General features: G+C 37.3%; 3 protein-coding genes across 3 annotated transcripts; 2 read left to right on the top strand and 1 right to left on the bottom strand.

Moving 5' to 3' along the window:
- Positions 1-4108: 4108 nt before the first annotated feature.
- LOC128022726 (leucine-rich repeat and coiled-coil domain-containing protein 1-like) lies at positions 4109-7149 on the top strand. The gene is made up of 5 exons (XM_052610530.1): positions 4109-4153; positions 5286-5389; positions 6031-6168; positions 6247-6382; positions 6585-7149. The coding sequence occupies exons 1-5, from the start codon at positions 4109-4111 to the stop codon at positions 6765-6767; spliced, it is 606 nt and encodes a 201-aa protein (XP_052466490.1). The 3' UTR covers positions 6768-7149.
- An 11-nt stretch (positions 7150-7160) lies between these two features.
- Positions 7161-13947, top strand: LOC128030241 (transcription factor E2F5). Its single transcript, XM_052617712.1, has 8 exons — positions 7161-7464; positions 8375-8484; positions 8620-8784; positions 9721-9826; positions 9906-10191; positions 10908-11042; positions 11222-11260; positions 12596-13947. The coding sequence occupies exons 1-8, from the start codon at positions 7324-7326 to the stop codon at positions 12703-12705; spliced, it is 1092 nt and encodes a 363-aa protein (XP_052473672.1). The 5' UTR covers positions 7161-7323; the 3' UTR covers positions 12706-13947.
- Positions 13948-15378: 1431 nt separating this feature from the next.
- On the bottom strand, positions 15379-22732 carry LOC128030231 (atypical chemokine receptor 4). Its single transcript, XM_052617701.1, has 7 exons — positions 22603-22732; positions 20210-20420; positions 19746-19829; positions 19355-19444; positions 19154-19250; positions 17802-19056; positions 15379-16943 (listed from the first exon to the last, which is right to left on the bottom strand). Exon 7 carries the CDS (start codon positions 16926-16928, stop codon positions 15837-15839), a length of 1092 nt encoding a protein of 363 aa, XP_052473661.1. The 5' UTR covers positions 16929-16943; positions 17802-19056; positions 19154-19250; positions 19355-19444; positions 19746-19829; positions 20210-20420; positions 22603-22732; the 3' UTR covers positions 15379-15836.
- Positions 22733-22805: the final 73 nt, after the last annotated feature.

The following is a 22805-nucleotide window of genomic DNA, read 5'->3' as shown; positions in this document are numbered from 1 at the left end:
CCAGAGACCCTACTGCAGGGCCCTGATGTATGAAACTCTGCCTTCCCACCTGCACGGCAGTTTCGGTGGCGTGGTGACGGCCCTGATATTATGCACTAATATTGAAGCCCACCCACTCCCCCAGTGATAAATTGTAATTATTATAGTGACAGGCATCTGTCTGCCGAATATCATCAATCAATCCTAATTTCCACCCCTGCAGCAATTTGCTGCTAATGACTCTTGCCTCACAGTCCAGTGTCTGTTTTTTAACACTTCATCTGCTGAGTGTGTGTGAATGTAAATTAATATAATAGTGTCATGTATTAATTGTCATTAAACAGAAGATTTAGTGTGTGTTTCATTTATTATTGTAATGGCAACATGTTGTTCCTTTGTGCTCATTCAGATATTCTTGGTTTAATCTGGTTTGAAATAGATTTCTGACTCATTTTGACTCCTTTCCTAACCCTGATTTGATTATATAATATACACTACTCTTCAAATGTATACACACACACACAAATTATTTACACTAGTGCGATGGACTGTAAAAAAGTGCATAGAAAAATATTTCAGTGTGCAAATGAATCAGCTGGTCCATGTCCGGAGGCTCCTGAAGTGCCTCCCGGAGGGCAGGAGGTTAAACAGTATGTGGTCAGGGTGAGAGGAGTCCTTAAGAATGTTGCGAGCTCGACGTTGACAGCGTTTTCTCTGGATGTCCTCAATAGCAGGAAGTGGTGTCCCTGTGATGCGTTAGGCAGTTTTCATCACCCTCTGCAGTGCCTTGTGGAAAGCAACTGAGCAGTTCCCATACCAGACTGTGATGCAACTGGTCAAGATGCTATCGATTGCACATCAGTAAAAGTTCACCAGGATGGCTGAAGACAGCTGGTTCTTCTTCAGTGTCCTGAGGAAGAAGAGGAGCTGGTGTGCCGCCTTGACCAGGCTGGAGGTGTTTGTGGTCCAGGGCAGGTCCTCCGAGATGGTGGTTCCTATGAACTTGAAGCTGAAGATACGTTTAATAATCATCCCGTTGATGTGGATGAGGTCATGCATGCTTCCTTTCTTCTTGAAGTTCACAATGATCTCCTTTGTCTTGCTGGTGTTTGTCAGTGCATCATGTGGCCAGGTGCTGTACCTCCTTCCTGTAGACAGTCTCATTGTATCTGATGATGCCAATTAACTTTGGTGTCATATGCAAACTTAATGATGGAGTTGCATCCATGCACAGGCTTGCAGTCGTGGGTGTACAGGGAGTAGAGGAATGAGCTCAGTACACAGACCTGTGGTACAGGTCCTTCTCAAAAAATTATCATATTGTGATAAAAGTTCATTATTTTCCATAATGTAATGATAAAAATTAAACTTTCATATATTTTAGATTCATTGCACACCAACTGAAATATTTCAGGTCTTTTATTGTTTTAATACTGATGATTTTGGCATTCAGCTCATGAAAACCCCAAATTCCTATCTCAAAAAATTAGCATATTATGAAAAGGTTCTCTAAACGAGCTATTAACCTAATCATCTGAATCAACTAAATAACTCTAAACACCTGCAAAAAATTCCTGAGGCTTTTAAAAACTCCCAGCCTGGTTCATTACTCAAAACCGCAATCATGGGTAAGACTGCCGACCTGACTGCTGTCCAGAAGGCCATCATTGACAACCTCAAGCGAGAGGGTAAGACACAGAAAGAAATTTCTGAACGAATAGGCTGTTCCCAGAGTGCTGTATCAAGGCACCTCAGTGGGAAGTCTATGGGAAGGAAAAAGTGTGGCAAAAAACGCTGCACAACGAGAAGAGGTGACCGGACCCTGAGGAAGATCCGATTCCAGACCTTGGGGGACCTGCGGAAGCAGTGGACTGAGTCTGGAGTAGAAACATCCAGAGCCACCGTGCACAGGCGTGTGCAGGAAACGGGCTACAGAGAAGCAGCACTGGACTGTTGCTCAGTGGTCCAAAGTACTTTTTTCGTATGAAAGCAAATTTTGCATGTCATTCAGAAATCAAGGTGCCAGAGTCTGGAGGAAGGCTGGGGAGAAGGAAATGCCAAAATGCCTGAAGTCCAGTGTCAAGTACCCACAGTCAGTGATGGTCTGGGGTGCCATGTCAGCTGTTGGTGTTGGTCCACTGTGTTTTATCAAGGGCAGGGTCAATGCAGCTAGTTATAAGGAGATTTTGGAGCACTTCATGCTTCCATCTGCTGAAAAGCTTTATGGAGATGAAGATTTCGTTTTTCAGCACGACCTGGCACCTGCTCACAGTGCCAAAACCACTGGTAAATGGTTTACTGACCATGGTATTACTGTGCTCAAATGGCCTGCCAACTCTCCTGACCTGAATCCCATTGAGAATCTGTGGGATATTGTGAAGAGAAAGTTGAGAGACGCAAGACCCAACACTCTGGATGAGCTTAAGGCTGCTATCGAAGCATCCTGGGCCTCCATAACACCTCAGCAGTGCCACAGGCTGATTGCCTCCATGCCACGCCGCACTGAAGCAGTCATTTCTGCAAAAGGATTCCCGACCAAGTATTGAGTGCATAACTGAACATAATTATTTGAAGGTTGACTTTTTTGTATTAAAAACACTTTTCTTTTATTGGTCGGATGAAATATGCTAATTTTTTGAGGTAGGAATTTTGGGTTTTCTACCCAAAGAAGACGGTATGCTTCTCTACAGGATGAATTTTGCATGGCTCTCCCCATTTAGGAAAGGGTTGCTTAGAGGTAAATCTAAATTGTGAGATATATCTTTCATCTAAATTTGAATCTAGGAGGAGAACATAGTTATTATTTGAAAAAGATTTCAGTTAAATAAATTCTGAGAAAACAGAAAAAAACAGTACTGACATGAATGTCAGTGCAATGTTTAAAATCATTTGAAATATGCTAATTTTTTGAGATAGGAATTTTGGGTTTTCATGAGCTGAATGCCAAAATCATCAGTATTAAAACAATAAAAGACCTGACATATTTCAGTTGGTGTGCAATGAATCAAAAATATATGAAAGTTTAATTTTTATCATTACATTATGGAAAATAATGAACTTTTATCACAATATGCTAATTTTTTGAGAAGGACCTGTATGCCGGTGTTGAGTGTGATGGTGGTGGAGCAGGTGTGGCCTGACCTAACATGCTGAGGTCTGTTGGTCAGAAAGTCCACAATCCAGTTGCAGAAGGAGGTGTTAATATCCAGGTCTCCAAGTTTTGTGGTCAGCTTGGAGGGAATGACAGTATTAAATGTTGAGCTAAAGTCAACAAACTACATATCTGTTGTTATTGTCCAGGTGTGTGTGTACAGAGTGCAGCATTGTGCATACTGCATCCTCTGTGCTCCTATTGCTACGGTAGGCAAATTGGTGTGGTTCCAGTGTGGGTGGGAGGCAGTCCTTGAGATGTGCTAGGACCAGTCGGTCAAAGCACTTCATAATGCTGTGTGTGAGTGCTACAGGGTGGTAGTTATTTAGGCATATCGGGGAGGAGTGTTTCGGCACTGGCACAATGGATGTGGACTTAAAGCATGTTGGCACAGTTGCTTGGGTGAGGGACAGGTTGAAAATGTCTGTGAAGACCCCTGCAAGCTGCTTCGCACATGCCCTAAGCACATGTCCAGGAATGCCTTCTGGTCCAGCAGCCTTGCGTGCATTGATCCGGCTCAATGCAGTGTGGACATCTGTGAAGGTGAGTTTGAGGGTTTGGTGGTCTGCTGAGGGTGTGGTCTTGGTGGCCATCTCCTTGCTGTCGCTGTTAAAGCGAGCATAAAAGTAATTTAGCTCATTAAGGAAGGAGACGTCTGTGACAGTTGGAGTAGAGCTGCGTTGCTTGTAGTCACTGATCTAGATGCTCTGCCACATGCGTTGAGATCAGAGTTGGAAAAGTGTTCCTCTACCTTTAGCTTGTAGCAGTACTTAGCATTTTTAAAGCCCCTCCTCATGTTAGCCCTGGATTTGCTCTAGGCCTGAGCATCTGATCTGAAGGCAGTGTTGCGGGCGCTCTGATCGGGCAGCATTGCAGACTCATTTGCAGGAGTTGGAGGAGAGATACAGGTCTACATTGGAGCAGCTGCACAAGCAGGAAGAACAACACACACAGGCGCAGCACAGTCTGGAGAACAGCATGACCAAAGCAGAGGCTTTCAGTTTCCAGCAGCATGCAGAAGAGGTAGAACAGTTGCAGTCCAAATCTTCAGTAGTGGCGATCCATTGTGTGCACTGAATGCTCTAGTATACTGTATAGAGCGGCATTCGTTCATGTCTGAACCATACATCCAATCTTCACTGACCTGACAAGAACTATTCCTACTTAAAAGAATGCTTAGACAGTGAAATACTAATGTAATAGTCATCTAAAGGGCAATTTCTGCGGGACAGTTACAGAAGCACTTTCCAGATAAATATACAGGCATATGGCTGAATTGCAAACATGTTTTAATTTCTTTTATCATTTGAATCCTGTGAATTGAGTTGAGAAAATTGAATTGAACTGCCATGAGAAAACTTCTTGAGCTCTGCTTGAGTAGTTATCTACTTAAAAATTGAAAAACACTCTTCAAAATGGAATAATTCTCTGTACAATTTAAAAGTGAACGACGTGCTATATTATTTCAGATGAAGAGTACTCCGGAGTTAGAAAATAAAAAATCTGCCTTATTCTTGGAACAGAAGATCTCTAAAGCTAGAAGACAGTATGCTTCTCTACAGGATGAATTTTGCATGGCTCTCCCCATTTAGGAAAGGGTTGCTTAGTAAATCTAAATTGTGAGATAACATCTTTCATCTGATAAGTCTTTTTAGAATAATAAAGAAAAAACAAGAACAGTGATTTACATTTTAGTTTGGATTAATTCTAAATTTGAATCTAGGAGGAGAACATAGTTATTATTTGAAAAAGATTTCAGTTAAATAAATTCGGAGAAAACAGAAAAAAAAAACCAGTACTGACGTGAATGTCAGTGCAATGTTTAAAATCAGTGCTATTTAAGTATGCACATACTATTAGAGTTTTTAGCAATATTTAGAATAAGCTTTTTTTATATCTTCTTTATTTGTTTTTGTTACAATTTTTTTTCTAAATAGTTTAAGTTTCTGTCAGTAAATTTAGTACTTAAATTTAAACATATTTCAAAGCAACATTTCAGATATATTTTTTTTATCAAATATTTATTTTATTTCAGATTTATTTCAATTAACAAAAATGTTGATGGTTTCAGTTAAGAATATTGGCTAAGTTGTCAGAAATGATTTAGTGACACAAGACTGGTTGCCCTTATTGAGTGTGTGTGTGTGATTTGTAGGTAAAGGAGGGATTCGATCAGGTATCTGCTGAACTAGAAGTCTCAGCCAGTCTCAGCAGAAGGAGAAGCAGTCAGCCTCACCAATGCAAGAGCTCACAGCTATGGTGAAAGAACAGAAAACATGCATTTCTAAGCTCCTCATATCCAAACTACAGTGGAAGCCATTGCTGAGTTTAAGGTATGGCCAAAAGATGGGCTTTTAAATAATATAAATAAAAAGAAAACAGATAGAATAGAAAAATAATAGAGCAAGCTAGTGTTAGAGGTCTTTTTTGCTTTTGATAATTGTATAATTAATGAAAAGAAAACGGAAATACAAAAATATTAGAAAGCTAGTTAGATCATGTCACGATTCCAAGCTTTAACCCTAACTCATTAAGGTGTCACATACTTAGAATTTGTGCTCTGCTTAACCCATTCAAGTACATACACATACACACACTGGCAGTTAATGCAGCGGTGTCCAGCTGTTGGTGGTTCTGTGCCTTGCTCAGGGGTCTCACCTCAGTTGCAGTGTAGAGAGCGCTGGATATTCACTTTCCCCCACCTACAACCCTGCAGGATCTGTGACTGAACCCTTGACCTTTGAGTTACAAGTCCGACTCTCTACCCATTAGGCCACAATTCCATTAATTATGGAACAATATGCCATTGTTTGAAAGGGTGTATGCTGATGTCTCAAACCATCACAAAGCTGCTTAGTAATGTTGAATTTAAATATTTCTGAATCAAATTATTTTTGCAGGGCCTCAAGTAAAAAATGGCAGGAAAAGGCAGAGCTGTTGAACAGGCTTGAGAGCCAGGTGAAGCGAATGAAGGAGGGTTTTGATTCCAAAGAGAGAATGCTGATAGAGAAAAGTGTAAAGGCTTCACAAGCACACCGGTATGGGATGTGCAGCTTGCCTTAATTTGGCCAATTAATAGTATAAATTTAAAAGTATTTTTTTTATTTTTTTATTAGAGCAGCAGTGATAAAGTTTCACAGTGTGGACAATGCATTCCGTAGACAACTGGAATCTCTGCAAGCTTCCCATCAGACTGAAATACTTAGTCTTGCGAATGACAAACAGAAACAAATAGAAAAAGTCAATAAGAAGGTATTACTGCCCCTAAAGTTGTCATTACAGTATTGATTTATATGTATCGATTCATATTGCTAGTGTTGGCACATGCAGACAAACTGCTAGACTAGAATGAGTTGTTTTTAATTTAATGATTTAATGTCTTGATGAATTAGATGATTGACTGGGAGAATGTTCTCAAGAACATATTTATTTGTTTATTTATTTTTAACCACAGGTGCTCCTGGTGGAAGAGGAAGTGTGCCAGCTGCTTGAGGAAACTGAGAGTAATAAAAGGGTAATGGAGGAGAAAATGAGATGCCTCACACAAGTGCTGAAAGACTTCCCATCCATTACAAACCAAAGACAAAAACGTGGAAATGCCCTTTTCAAGACTTATGACACTTATGTCTCTATGTAACCTAGCTACTGGAAGTTTTTTTTTTTTTTTGGCTTTATGCTTCATATTATATAAAATGTTGAAATTGTGAAACTTATTTCTATTACAAAATCATTAATATATATGTATATAATCTAAAACTTTTGTACCTTTAGCATAAAACATTATATACTGCATTTTTTTTATACCATAGGCTTTTTAAAAATTATATAATGAAATTATAAACTCCTTGTTACGCTGTGTTTGTTGTGTATTTTGGAGAATTCGATTACATTTTAAAAGTGTGTTGAATTCTCAAAGCATTGCCTGTATTCTGTTCGAACCTCTGATCTTTATACCGTTAAGTGTTCTTCGAACTCTCGAGCAGAAGCGCTGTCATAGTAACGGTAATCCAACGTCATTTCCTCTCATTTAAAAACCCTCGAGCCATCAGTAGAAGTGTAGCCTGAGGTAAATAAGTGCAAGAGATGATTGTTGCTCCCCCTCACCGTCAACAACTAAACTGACCTCCATACATCTGAACGAGACAAAGAGGGAGTTTTTCAATCTCGTCCCTAACACCGGACGTTTGGATGGTATGGCTGAGTCGAACAGCGCGAGTTTTCCTCAAACGACACCGAACGGGTCCAGTCGCCATGAGAAGAGTTTGGGTCTCCTCACGGTCAAGTTCGTTACCTTGCTTCAAGAGGCCAAAGACGGAGTGCTCGATCTCAAAGTGGTGGGTTAAAATACATTTACAAGTGGCGGAAAGAATGAACGAAGGGAATGAATGAAACTCTGCAGGTTGTTCAGTGAGGAGGTCTGTCAGGAGTTACACAAAGAAACTGTTTTTACCTGAGTGGACTTTCACTGTTCTGTGAGGCTCTTACTGTAAGATTTACAGAAGAACGTTTCAGGCTCGTAGTTTATATAAAGTGTTAAAGAGCGAATATAAATTTCGTGTTATTGTGACAGAGGGGATTTTGAACAGAAACCCGTGGGACTCTCACGACAGGTGTTTGTTACCTGACCTGACGCTTGAGGCAGCAGAGACGCGCTGTGTGAAGTCATTGGAGACATTATTCAGTCCAATCACCTGCTATTTACCTCAAGAATGGACCAAAATAGACTCTTAAAAAATTAAAAATATTTTTTCCTTCAGCAAATGGGAGTTGCTTAAAATCAAGAAAAGTATTTTATTTAAATAAGAGATTTTGCTTATTTATTGATTGATTGATTGAATTTTAATGAGAAGTTATTGATAAGACTTATTTCCACACATTAAATAAAATATTTGATTTTATTAATGCAGTAACCACTAACAACTTCTATTACAAAATGCAAAAATAAATGTTATGTGTAAATTTAGAATATGTGATTTATTTGCATGCAGAAATGCTGTGGAGGGTAAAAAAAAAATATTTTTGGGATTTCATAATTTAAATAATTTTCTAAAATCTATTTTAACCGTGTTGCATTATTATTATTATTATTATTATTTTTATTATTATTTATTTAGTGATTAAATTAGTTAATGAAAACCTTTATTTTTAATTTATTTATTAACAGTCCAGACAGAGCTACTAAGTTATCTGAAACCAGTTTTGATTGGAGGGTCTCTGAAAAGAAAATTGTGATTATTTTCATAGGCGGCAGACAGTTTGGCTGTCAAACAGAAGAGGAGAATCTATGACATCACCAATGTTCTGGAAGGCATCGGGCTCATTGAAAAAAAGACCAAAAACACCATTCAGTGGAAGTGAGTACAAAGATTAGGGAAGTTATCAGTGTGCTATCAAATGTTTCCTTTACATTTTATATGCGTATCGTAATGTTGTGTGCATTCGTTGCATGCTTAGTAGTATCTAATTCTCTAATTCTTATTCTTAATTAGAGGGGAGGGTTCAGGCTGCCAGTCTCAGGAAGTTCTTGAGCAGGTTGAACTTCTCAAGGCAAATATTGCTGATCTAGATATTCAAGAGAGAGAGCTGGACATGCAGAAGTCGTGTCTGCAACAAAGCATCAAACACCTGAATGAAGACCCCTCCAGCTGCAGATATCCTTCCAGGCAAAGTTCTCCATTTTTCTTTTTCCTTATTCTAGTCTGATATTTTTGCTTTTTTTGGTAGGTTCCTCTGGTAATTAACAGCCCCAGAAAAATGCCATTGTCAAAATAAGTGCACCTAATTATATGTTGAGTGCTATAATCTCTTCTCCTTTGACTATGTGGTGTTAGTGTTGGGTTTTTGAGAGGCCCCAGTCCAGTTTTTCCAGTCTCCAGTCTATTGTGGTTTATGCTAGAGTTTCCAAAGCCTTACTCCACCAGTTATTCCTCTTAGGATTAAAGTGGTTAATGCAAAGTTCAGCCTTTTTATCTCAAAACCTATAATGCCATGGAACAGAAATGGAGAAAAGATGAGATTTTTAGGGGAGATTGCTTTATTCCAGTCAATACGTTTGGGTTCTGTGGAAAAAAAATATTGCCTTCCTGCGAGAAAATGCACATCTGTTTGATAGAATGCAACAACATTGAAATACTTTTGTGTTCTAGCAAAAAAAAAAAAAAAAACTTTGCTTCCAGTTGCAATGAATTTTTCTACATCTTGTATTTTATTCTCTCTCTCTCTCAAAAAAAAAAAAATTCACCTGGGAAACTTTGCTTACAATTGCAAAACCGTTGAAATAGTTTGCCCTCTCGCCTTATATTTTGTCTATCTTCAGTTTTGTGTTTTTGTAAATGAATACAGTTTCTCAGGAGAATGCAAAATCACTGAATTATAATTTTTTCCATCTCATATTTTAATGCTTTTGCTTGCTTTCGAAACAATTTTGCTTTTCCCTGGAAAACTTTGGGTTTGCTTGCAGAAGCACTGAAATGTCGTTTTTTCCTCCAATCTCATGTGTCATGGGGGCATTTCTGTGTGAAAAATAAACACAAGGTTTGAGGATGTATTGCATTATCACTTGGTACATGTTCCTTAGCATTGTATACATACAGCTACGTGACACATGAGGACATATGTGATGCATTCAGTGGGGATACTCTTTTAGCTGTCATGGCACCATCAGGAACCCAGCTGGAGGTCCCAGTGCCTGAGATGGTAAATATGCATTTCTTTGCATTTATTATTATTATTTGTTTGGTTGTTTATCATCTCCATCCCTTTATTGTTGATTCAGGGCCACAGTGGTCAGAAAAAGTACCAGGTGAACTTGCGAAGTCACTCAGCTCCCATCCAGGTGATGCTGATAAACAGAGAGACAAGCTGCTCCGAGCCTGTTGTTGTCCCCGTTCCACCTGTAGATGACATTTCTGCCATGCCAACTCCTCCTAGTACTCCAGCAGGGCTGCAGAGGTTCCCCATCTCCTCAGCTGAGCTGTGTGATCTAAAGTGTGGGTCCTTGAAAAGCCCCACTGCAGAGCACCAGCTCACACCGTCCTCCACATCCCCTGATATGCACATGGGTACTGCTTCCATTCTTACTGACCTTGTTCCTTACTGTTTGATTGATATCTATAGCACCAGTTGTTATTCTCTCTGCATATTGAAATGGGGTAGGAGAAAAATTTTCAACAATGAAAAATTTACATGCATCATTATGAGGGGCCGTAAAAGACTTAATTCATTCTGGCACTCACACACACATACATTCTCCATTCACATACATATATTCTCCATTTACATACATGTATTCTCCATTCACATACATGTATTCTCCATTCACATACATGTATTCTCCATTCACATACATATATTCTCCATTCACATACATATATTCTCCATTCACATACATATATTCTTGCTTTCACACACTTACATTCTCCTTTCACATACATACATAAACTTAATTTAGGAAGTGAATTAAGTGGGAGGTTGCAAGTTAGGGAAAGCGATATCTTTATATTATTTAAATAACTCCAGAGTCATTGCGGCTTATTTATTTTTAGATTTTTATTTACTTATTTATTCAATTGCAGCTCTGCGTTCAGCAATAACTCAGTGCTAGACAATTTAACACATCCTTCCCAAACAAAAGAGTGTCTTTAAAAAAAAAAAAAAAAGACACATTAGTTCGGCTTATCCCAAACCTTTCTATGGTAATGAATATGAAAATTAATATACAGCCTTTGAATTTATATTGTATTTATATTTTTCCTCTTTAATTTTTTTTTTTTTTAAGAATGCAACACTGAGTCCCCTGTCAGTCAGTGTTTTTTGATGCAGGGGTCTCTAGGTGGCCCTGAAGAACAGCAGAGGGAGATGGGGGGTCAGGATCTGCAATCAATGTTGGAAGAAATGAGAGATGAGAGAGAAGGTGACATGGATGCCATTATAAAATCATATATTAAAAATATTTTTTTGAGCAATTATTTTAAAATGAAACATATATATATATACACACACACACACACATATATGTGTGTGTGTATATGTATATATGTGTATGTATTTTGAAGAAGAAAGTTTACACTCGCCTTTTTCTTCTTCCTCCAGGCGTTTCAAACCTCATTGATGAAATGATGTCTTCAGATGGTAAGTTCTTTAAAAAAGTTTTCTAGTCATTTATTTGTGTCAGTGTTGGTCTTCTGCACAGCCCCCTTGTGGTCACACAAAGTAGCTTCTTTTGGTTATATGTGACCCTGGACCACAAAACCAGTCTTAAGTTTCGAAATTGACTGTATACATCATCTGAAAGCTGAATAAATAGGCTTCTCGTTGATGTATGATTTGTTATGATAGGACAATATTTGGCCGAGATACAACTATTTGAAAATCTGGAATACTGATAGAATCACCTTTGAATTTGTCCAAATGAATTCTTAGCAATGCAGATTACTAATCAAGTCTATATATATTTACGGTAGGCAATTTACAGAGTATCTTCATGGAACATGATCTTTACTTAATATCCTAATGATATTTGGCATAAAAGAAAAATCGATGATAATTTTTTTTTTTTTTTGGCTATTGATAAAAAGTCACTCCAGCGACTTAAGACTGGTTTTGTGGTCCAGGGTCACATATGGGTTCTGATTTAAAGCCGTTCACTGTTGTCCTTATCAATAAGTCATAGCTAGCAGTGCAGATAAATCTTTTTAATACGTCCTGACCAAAGGAGGATGGGTTCCCACAGCTCAGTGATGGTTCTTATCTAGGTTTCTTTCTCTTATGCATGCTAGTTTATCATCACTTTTGCCTCCGGCTTATTCTTTTATGGCATTGATGTATGTTATGCTACCTTGCTATTAGATCCTTTATGTTGTCATAGGTATAGAAATAAAATTATAAATCAATTTCTTTTTGAAAATCACCAAAATAAAATGCACTTAAAAGATAAGTTTTTATAAGAAGTGTTAACTTGCTGTTTTTTTGTTTATTTATTAAGTATGTGTCTATATAGTATTGAAACATAAAAAAAAATACACCATAGTTAAAGTTTTTGGGTAAGTAATTTTAATTTTTTTTAAATAAGAAATTAATCTTTTTGTTTAGCAAACATGAATGAAATTGATAAAGTGATAGTGAAGACATTTTATAATGTTCCAGAAGTGTTCTATCTCAAACAAATGCTATTATTTTGATCTATCTATTCATCAAAGATTCCTAAAAAAAAATGTTGCAAGGAGGGCCTTGGAGTATTTATTTAAAAATATTTTAATTTCACAATAAGACACAATGACAGTCTTGGTGAGCGTAAGAGCTTCAAAAACATTAAAAAATCTTATTGATCTCAAATTTTTTAACAGTACAGTAAAAAAACAAATCTCTCTTTTTTTTTTTTTTTATTCATCTGGTAAATGTGTATTGGATAAACCCAATCTGTGCTCTTCGTGATCACCTTTTCGTGTGTGTGTTCAACCCCGGCAGTTTTCCCCCTGTTAAGACTTTCACCCAACCCTGGTGTGGATTACAATTTCAACCTTGATGACAACGAGGGAGTCTGTGACCTCTTTGATGTGCAGATTCTTAATTATTAAAGCATGATTCTTGGCACACCAGTCCACACTTGCTTTCATAGGACAAAAACAGAGGTAATGAGTCCCCCCCCTCCACTGCCAACGGCTGCATTCCTGCCTCAGCGTCTGCTCCTTGAACCTTGGCCTGCGCTCAGTTTCACATTCATTTACATTCATCCTCCACTTGGACTTGTAAGTCCTTAAAATTATTGTCCTGTCTGCCTTCAACTGTGGCTAATGTTTCAAAGGAAAAGCCCTCCCACCTGTACTTTAAACACTTGTCTGTTGTCATTTTGTTTGATACAGTTATTATTTTTGTGACTTCACTCATTGTTCCTGATGAGTGATGGCGTTTGAATGTAATCGGAGGAATTAAAACCACCCAAACATGACACACTAAGAGATTCGGTTGTACACTTGTTGGAACATGTGCCTTATGATCAGCTAATATCATTATTTTTGTTCTTTGCGTGCCACAATCTTATTCTTCCTGATACATTATAAACAGTTCTTACTTTATCTTCTTATCACACACTGTAAGCAGAAGCTCTACAATTTAACATGAAAATGCATAATATAATTTAACAGTGCAAACACACACACTTATTTGAATGGCTTTAATGTGTGTCGAAGCATTTAATCACAACACTAATTATTTGTCTGTTGGTTGTTTTGTAGTCCACTGATAGAAACACTGTGACGATCCTCTTTGTATATTTATATTGAGTTATTGTGTGTCTTTGTTACTGACTGCCTTGTTGGAATATCACTATGCTGTTCACCCTGTTGTGAAAAGCTAATTTGTTTTTTTTATTGTTTGTGTAGAGGCAATCCTACCTAATTTAAAAAGTGGACAGGTGTAATTTAAACTGTAGTGTTTTTGATTTAGATGACAAAGGATGTTAAACTGCCTTGGATAATCTTTGTTTGTACATTCCACAAGATTTTGCATTACGCTGTTTTTTTCTATTACTGTAAGTAACTATTTTCTCTGTATAGCTTTTCTAATCAAAAGAGCAATGTTTTTGTTCTGTTGCACTTGTTTTTTTTTTTTTTTTACCAAAGTTTTATATAAAAAAACACTTTCTATTGCTCAAGTATTGTGATTATTTAAGTTTTGAAGAAACCTATTTGTTTGTAATACTGCAATATAACACATGAAGCATTCTTTTGGGTTGTGTGCCATAATTTCTCAATTTCTTTAAATGCCTCAAGGCCTCAGCTTATTTACAGTATGCAGCAGTTCTGCATCTTTCTCTTACTAATAATTTCACATACAGCATTAGTATTTTAAGGAACAATTTTAAAATTATTTTTTAGGAATTGGCTGAGTAGAGGACTGTTTAACCCTAGAAATCCTACCGAGATTTAGAAATAGGTTAAATTCAGAAACCGTTATCTTGTCTCTGTAAAGGGCATTGTACTTTAAAATTATAATCTCTATATCAGCATGTACAGTCAAAGGTTTGGTCACAGCTAGGCCCACTTTTTACACAATTTATAATTAAAGTCCAAAAAAAAAAAAAAATTTTTCACAAAGAATAAAGTTAAGCAAAATTAAAATAAGGTGAAAGTATAACTTCCATTTATTTTCAGTATGATTGCATCTATGTACTAGGCCTATGTGCAGCATACTTGCTTTTAAATGCATATTCTATTTGCATTCCTTGCTGAAATATCTTTTGAGAAACAAAAAATCTAGGCTTTTATGAGTATGATGAAAGATCCAATTGTTTATATTTAAAATGTTTGTTTGGATTCTGCAGCTGGAGTTAATATAAATGCTATGTCACCCCTGTGAGCCATAATTATTGGCCAAGATTGCTGCTCTGCTTCTCAAATTCTTCAGAACATTTTGAACATCCTGAAATAATAAATCTCTGTAAGAATAAAGAATAAACTGCATGGAACCAATAAAAAGATGATAATTAGCAAAATGTCAGTGAACATGATATTAAAATTATATTTAGTTATGAAGTCTTATGAAAAAAATCACATTCTTTATAAATAAAATATTTATATGTTTTTGTCTATTTTTGTTCTGATATTCTCCACAGAGCATTTGTTTTCTCTTATTATGGCAATTCTGACTGGTCATTTGTGGCATTAGTCTGACTTAAAACCCGAAGGTCACAGGTCTGAGTCTCAGTACCAGCTGGAAATGTAGGTGGGGGAGTGTTCTCTTCCATTCTCAATACCACGACTGAGGTGAGACCTTTGAGCAAAAATGGGTGCCCACTGCTGCAGGTGTGTGTGTGTGTGTGTGTTTCACTACTCACTGCTGGGATAGATGGGATACATTCAGAGTATGGGACACCATGCTTGGCCACACCTTACCTCACTTTCACTGTAGCTAAGAGCAGCCAGCATATGGGCGGGGTTTACCTTTGCTGTCATTTTTTTGTTTATTCTCAGCAGGCAGTGAGTAAACAGACACAATGGTGGCAGCATCTGTATTGATGGTCAATTTGTTGAAATTAATGAAATTATTATTTTAGTAATTTACATAAAACTATCAAAAAATTGCTTCTAAATATATATATATAGGCTACAACTACAACAGAATAGATGATTTGATTACATTTATAGCACTTTCATCAAATTGAATAAAAACATTTAAAATACATAATTTTGTTTAATTTTGTTTTGTATAAGCTGAGTAAAATTTTTTGAACAAGTCATGTTTACAAGTGATGTGGGAAAGGGCGTATTTATTAGTTGGACATGATCACAAAGTCACACACAAAGTCATAATTACCGTACGAGTGGAAAGTCTTCTTTATTCATAATTTTGTAGAAGTAGAGTTAAAAATCTTGTTGAATATTAAGGGGAAAAAAATACACCATGCTTCGACCAAGGTCATTTGAATGCATCAGCTCACAAAGGAGGACTTGAACTCGCCATCAGTCCGCTAGTAGTCCGGCTCTATTTTCGTATCTCTCGTATCCCTCCGCGGGTTTGTTCATTTCCTGTTCATTTTGTATAAACCCAACTATCGACATCTTGCAACTCAGCCTTTACTTAGGCTAGAATTTTGGTCAAAATACTGCCTTATGTTTTCACAAATTTTTCCCTGTCAGTGTGTACATATTTTGCAAAGGAGCAGTTGGTGCAAAGCTCCACCCTAGTAAACATCTACTCTTCAGTTTGCTCAAATGGAAAAAGTGCTGGTCTCTTGGGAATGAGAATTCAAGGAGATATCCACTTCTTGTTGTTCTCTCGTACGTGCCAACCTCCTCCCCCTATCTCCAAAGTCTTTGGCACTCTTTAATACATGTGTTCTGAAGGAGGAACCGACAAAAGTGTACAGAACAGGATTTAGGCAGCAGTGTGTCAATGCCAGACTCTCTGTGACCTGAGTAGCCTTGTCCAGCCCCTTACTAACCCCGCAGTGAGTCACAAACATGTACATGATGTCCATGGCCCGGCAGAACTTGACCACATTATAGGGCAACTGCGTGACCACAAAGACTCCCACCATCGCCAACAGCACACGGATGGACCTCCACTTCCTCCACCTCCTCTCCTGAGGGAGCTTCAGTAGGGCTCGACCTACACAGGTGTAGCAGAACAACATCACTAATAAAGGTAGCAGGAAGCCTATAATGATCTCCACCACTTCCAAACTAGCTTTAGCCCTGAGCGCCATGTCAGATTGATACATTGCAATGCAGCTTTTTTTATGAGGAAGCTCTCTGACTGTTGACAACACCAAATCAGGGATGCCAAGAAAAAACGCAGTTGTCCAGACCACCAAACAGAGTTTTACACAATGCTTCTTTTGAAAAACACGCATAATGCCTTTGTTTCTGGCTCCTGGTGTCAAAGCCAAGTACCGATCCATGCTGATGTGGGCCAGCAGCATCATGCTGCAGGTGAAGTTGATGGTGTATAGGGCAGACACGAGTTTACAGACAGTGACCCCGAGTTTCCACCCGTGGACGGCATCGGCAGCCCAGAAGGGCAGCGTTAGGAGCAGCAAAAGGTCTGCCACAGCCAGGTGAAGTATAAATGTGTCAGTCATCGTTTTCAGTTGCTTGCAGTATGCATACACCGCCACAACCAGAGCATTGCCTGCTAATCCAATCACAAGACATAACGCAAAAACAGCTGGGAGGAAGATCCTCGCAAAGGAGCGCACGTCACCCTTCTCACAGATGGTCTGATAGTCATCGTAGCTGAAGTTGAAGCTGTTGTTTTCATACTCGGGGTAGTCGTAATGGTGTTCCTCTGAGGTATCCATTGTTCTTCTAAAGCTCTGAAAATAAAAACAATGGTTTGAAAGCTTTTAGATTTTTATGTGCAAAAAGACACGGAAATGAGCAAGCATTCTCAGATTTACAGATAAAGAGTTGATCTTTTTTTTTTCTTCCACAAAAGTAGAGAGGAAGCATTTGGCTAACAGACAGGAAGTTTTATTCCCCCAGGCGCGTAACAGCTTCATTCCGAACATTCCCTCTCCACTTTTATCAGTTGACTTTTTCTATGCATGCTTAAAATCTCAGATAAACCGAAAGTAGACATGCATATCAGTTAAACATTGTAAATAATTTCCAGCTTTCCTGTGTAATCCAACATTTGTTTAAACAAGTCAAAAACTTTAAGGTTTCTCTTTAAACATTACCTCTTCCAGAGAAATGCAAGGTTTTTTTTTTTTTTTTATAAATAAAAAGTAAATGCATGAATGCATTTCGTTATACTTTCAAATCTTAAGCACTCATTCCAGCAAAAAATGTTTTCAAATTTTTTCCGCACAAATCAAATAGCTTTGATATCATACTATAAATTATTCAAAGAATTTAAAGTAGTATTATTTCATTCAGACTTGAACCCAAACGCTATTTTCAGTCATTTGGATCACTGTATATATTTAAAATTAATCAGATAAGTTATAAACCAAACATTCCTATAGTTATTTTCAAATAGCAGACATGTACATTTTAATACAGTTCATGTTTGTTTATCTTAATGTTTGCATTAGATGTATTTGCATACTTCCAGTTCAAGAGTTATCTCCCAAACACTGTGCAAATACAGCAGCTAACATCTGGATCATATTAAGGTCTTACTAAAAAGAAAATAACATCTAAAACTGATAATGCCATGCTTTTCTTACCTTGAAAGATTCGGGGTTTTACATGAAGGCAGAGTAGATTGTTTCTGTCTGCTCTTCCTGTGAGAACAGAGTCTGTTTACTGTGACTCATGCATGCAGAGTGTTGCTCCCACACCTAAACTTACTGTGAACATATCTTTTCTCATCTGTGGTTCCAGCAAGAGTCTACAAACATGCCCTTTAAAAAAAAGATTATCAGAGAGCACATAAGATAAATATAATGCACAACCACAACATATTTAATTGAAGCCAGGTTATATATGTATAAATAAATATGGTTTTATGTTATATGTTATGTTATGTTGTTATATGTTACGTGTTATATGGTCTGTGATTGAGCTGCAAATTTTTTATTTTAGAAAAATTGCTGTTCACTTTGTAGTCAACTGCACTACTTACATTGTACATACCTGTGCAAGTGCAAATTGTTTTTGCAAGGTTACTTGTGGTTACTTTTAGGGTCTCAGTGTGAAGGCAATGGTACTAGGCTTGTGTGATCTCAAACAAAATGTTCCAGAACATTTTAGATGCTTAAAAAAACAACAAAGTGAAACGTACAAATAGTTTTATGTTATTATCAAGGATTATGCAGATAAGGAGGAAGGGGTGTTGCTTTTCTTTTTACTTTGGACCACTAATGTGTTTACAGATTCCTGGCACAAAACATAGGCCTACTATTTTGTATGCCTTTTCAGGCCAGCAACATTTCTGGCACAATAAACTGGGGCAGAACTACTCAAATACGAAAGACGACTAATAGTTGTGCAGTTTATATCCCACATAATTTATCAACACACACTGTTTAAGCTTGACAATATCAACAGTTCCTTCACAAAAAAAAGGCAGTACAGCCAAAACTTTATAAGCCTACATATAGAAATCTACAGTGTTTTGCACTGGCTCCACACAATAAAAGAGTGATTTTTTAAACACAAATGCTTTATTGTAATTAAGAGATGAAGATAAACAGATATCAAACATTTTGTTTTAACAGAAGCCAAGCTGGTTCGCGGGCTTATCGCTTGTGTTAATATTGCCCCCTAGTGATGCCAATAAGAATTACACACGGGTTGAATTCAGTAAATTAAATTCATTTGATTTTCCATAGAGGTTATTAGTTAACCAAAACAGACCTGGAAAAGAAAGGCTATAGAAATATAAATGATTGTCACATGCATAACCTGAGTCCGATACACTCTTTATGAAACATGGTGATGTATTTATATGCAATTCCAATTTTTCCTGATTCAGGTAATCTGTAAGGATAAAACATGCAATAATGTCTGTTAAATCACCTAGTACAGTTTTTCTCCTCCTTCATATTATGTAAATAAAAACGCTGCAGTATGTTACCTCAGAAGGAGCCTTGAACGAGTACAATGCATTAACTTTCTGGAAAGGGTCTTTTTCCTCCCGTATCCCTTTTGGCTATGTCAGTCAGATGGGGGTCCTTTAATTGAGGGAGGCAAATGATGAGTTTATTTCTTTAATAAAAAATAACTATTAATATGTTTAAATTGCACGCTGACAGGCTGATCAGAGAACAAGGAATACCTGGATAAATCCAGTGCTTGCTAAAACACTCATACTTCCGGTATGTTTTTTCCCTTTGTTTTTCCTGCTTTTCTTCTTTTGCTTTTTGTCCTGAAAACATAACATTTCTGATTACACATTTTACATGGCCATCTTTGCACTGTGAAACAATTATGAAGACGGATATAGCTGCAAAATACAGATTATAATTTTGGCAGATGAAATCTTCAAGTAGTTCTTTTGTAACATGCAGTTATTTTGTAATATACAGTACTACTATTTCAATAGTTATCAAAGAGAGAGTTTGATTATGGCTTGATTATCATTCAAAACCCTGTAGGGTTATTACATTTTGAAACAGCCGCAGCTGGAAAAATTGGTGCATATTTTACTTTATTAGATGTGTACATACGCTTGGTGGCACAAAAGCTGCTGTCTGTATTTCAGCTGTATTTTCCTCCTCTGCGGAGACCGTCTGTCTTCGTGCTCTGTACATCTTGCAAAAGGATTGGTAAAACATAAATGACTCAAAGTAAGCAAAACTCACACACAAACATATACAATTCAAACACATATAATTTATTTTGGTTTAGTGCTGCTTGGACATGGTATGCATATTGAAATGATCTTGTGTCGAGTCAAGAGAGGACCATTTACTACAACTATTTTTTATCTTTACAAAATGTTCAACTGCTTATTAATAACAGTATTTCAAGAAATTAGGTTACATATACGCCACTAAAGCAATTTATCATTTTGCAAAAACTGTATATGAATTATATTTAGGGAAATGCATGAAAGATGCCTGTTGAAACTGCATTCTTGCCCCAGTGTGATTGACCAGACCATGTACTACTAGGAAAGTGTATTCCTCACCTTAAACTGATGAAGATCTGGTTCATCAAAGCTGATTCCGATTTGCATGCTCGAATCTGGCTTGACTTCTTCTTCTCCTCCATGAAGACAGGAGATGAGCAGGCTGAGACACAACAGCCCTAGCTGCACACTACTCTTCATCCTGCTGCTTTCTGCTGTCCAAGCACACTTCATCTCTCCTTTATACTCACATTTAATCACTACCAGATGTCTAAAAAAAAAGAGGCAGTAACACATTTTCCCTGACAAAAACATTTTGAAACACACTTGCAGGCTTGAATAACAACCCCGCTCAAGTAAGTAATGATCTTCTGTCTAATACTGTGACACATGGTGATTAATCATCATTGATTTGTACAGTACAGGGGCCAGTGTACAGTATCTCATAAGGTCCTTATTATTTGTTATCCAGCTTTCGGTTTTGCTATTGATCTATAACTTTGTTTGCGGGAAAACAGATGATAGCCATTGCAAAATAACTTTTTCCAGAAACGAGAGAAAACAATGATCTTGAAACAACGAGCGAGATGGAGAAAAATTCAGGGTACTTTGGCCTTTCTGTGCCATTGTTTCAAAGCAGCTGACTGGACCTACATGTGACTAAGCTTAAGTCTGAAAATGCTGGAACATTCACTTGCCTTACAGTCTGAATTAGCAGATCAGTGACATGGACAGAAGACAGATAGTGACTTGCAAAGTTAAAGATGGCCCACGTGGTGTTTTAGTGTGTGTGGGACTGGGATTTGCACCAACCTTAACAGGATCATAAGAAGTCCATGCTGAAGTCGGTCTAAAATAGTTTGTGGACCAGCATACAAGTGCTCAATACCCCTGTCAATACAAACCAGCTAAGACCAAAAACGAGGCTAGTTTAAACTGGATATTAAGATATAAAATATTTTTTTTTAATTATTTTTAGACCTGCCATATAATTTAGATAGCCTATGTGTTTTACTATATGGGTGGGCCTCTTAATTGGTCATTTTTGTTGGTTGTTACCTGTAGGATAACTTGTTGAGATGTTGAGAAAAAAAGGTGATCTAAGAAGGCAACGAAGAATGCAAAATGGCAAGGCAGCATGTAACAGACAAAACAATTGAACTCTTGTTCTGTGAAAAACCTTATCCTACTAGACCAGCCTTTAAAACTAAAAAAAAAAATGTTTGTCATCATGTATTCTTTCTAGCACATTTTGTATTCCTGATTGGTTATACAGTGGCATGCGGAAGTCTAGGAACCCCTTTCAGAATCTGTGAATAATTTTAACAAAATAAGAGAGATCATACTAAATGCATGTTATTTTTTATTTAGTACTGTCCTGAGTAAGATATTGTACGTAAAAGATTTTTACATTTAGTCCACAACACAAAAAAATCGCTGAAATCATTAAAATAACCCAATTCAAAGTTTGGGAACCCTTGGTTCTACTGTGTTTGGTTACCTGGATGATCCACGACTGTCTTTCTGTTTTGTGATGGCTGTGCATGAGTCCTTTGTTTGTTCTGAACAGTTAAACTGAGCACTGTTCTTCAGAAAGATCTTTAAGGTCGTGCAGATTCTTCAGTTTTCCAGCATCTTTGCATATTTGAACCCTTTCCAGCAGTGACTGTATGATTTTGAGATCGCACACAAACACAACTATTAAAAAAGGTACAAACGTTCACTGATGCTCCAGAAGGAAACACTATTCATTAAGAGTGGGGGATGAAAACTTTTGAACGTAATGAAGATGTCCAAATTTTCCTTATTTTGTTGAGATATGTATTTTCTTCCATTTAGTTTTGCCCTTTGTAAGCAACAGAAGATACTTGTATGTTTCCCTGAACACAAATTAAGTACAATTTACCTTGATCTTCAAATTTCAAAAGTTTTCACCCCCCAGCTCTTAATGCATCTTGTTTCCTTCTGGAGCATCAGTGAATGTTTGAACCTTTTTTAATAGTTGTGTTTGAAAGACAGTCGTGGATCATCCAGGTAACCACACACAGTATTAAGAACCAAGGGTTCCCAAACTTTTGAATAGGTTTATTTTAATAATTTCAGCATTTTGTGTGTGTGTGTGTGTGTGTGTGTGTGGGTGACTAAATGTAAACATCTCGCATATTAACAAAACACAATATGAGGGTTAAATAATATAAATCATGCTCAATAATGTAATTCTAATATCAATCAAACAGTCAAAAAGTAATTAAAAAGGCCAACTTCTCTCATCATTATTCTATATATTAAAACTTTAAGGTTTTAAGAGAAGGTTTAAATGAATCCAAATGTGTGTCTTTTAATAAATGTGACGGTTTACCGTTTTTTATTTATTATTATTAAAATGTTTATTATAATTTTTTTAAAGTAAACAAGCAACTGTGGCTTAATCAACAGGAACGTATAAATCTTACATTCCCCGCTTCTTTCTCAGTGTGGTATCATTGCTCAGCACGTCCAGAAGTGGATTAGCAGCTCTAGTCACCAGTCTGTTGCAGCACTGCAGCTCTTCGTGTCCCGGAGGTGGGCAGATTTCTGGTCTCGTGGTCGTAAATGGTATGAGACCACAGCAGGTTCACGCGCCTGCTACACACGCGCTCCGTTCCGAGGGTTTCTC

The sequence above is a fragment of the Carassius gibelio genome, chromosome A2 (genome assembly GCF_023724105.1).
Source record: "Carassius gibelio isolate Cgi1373 ecotype wild population from Czech Republic chromosome A2, carGib1.2-hapl.c, whole genome shotgun sequence".
Classification (NCBI taxonomy): domain Eukaryota; kingdom Metazoa; phylum Chordata; class Actinopteri; order Cypriniformes; family Cyprinidae; genus Carassius; species Carassius gibelio.
This window is presented reverse-complemented; position numbering and strand designations above follow the sequence as displayed.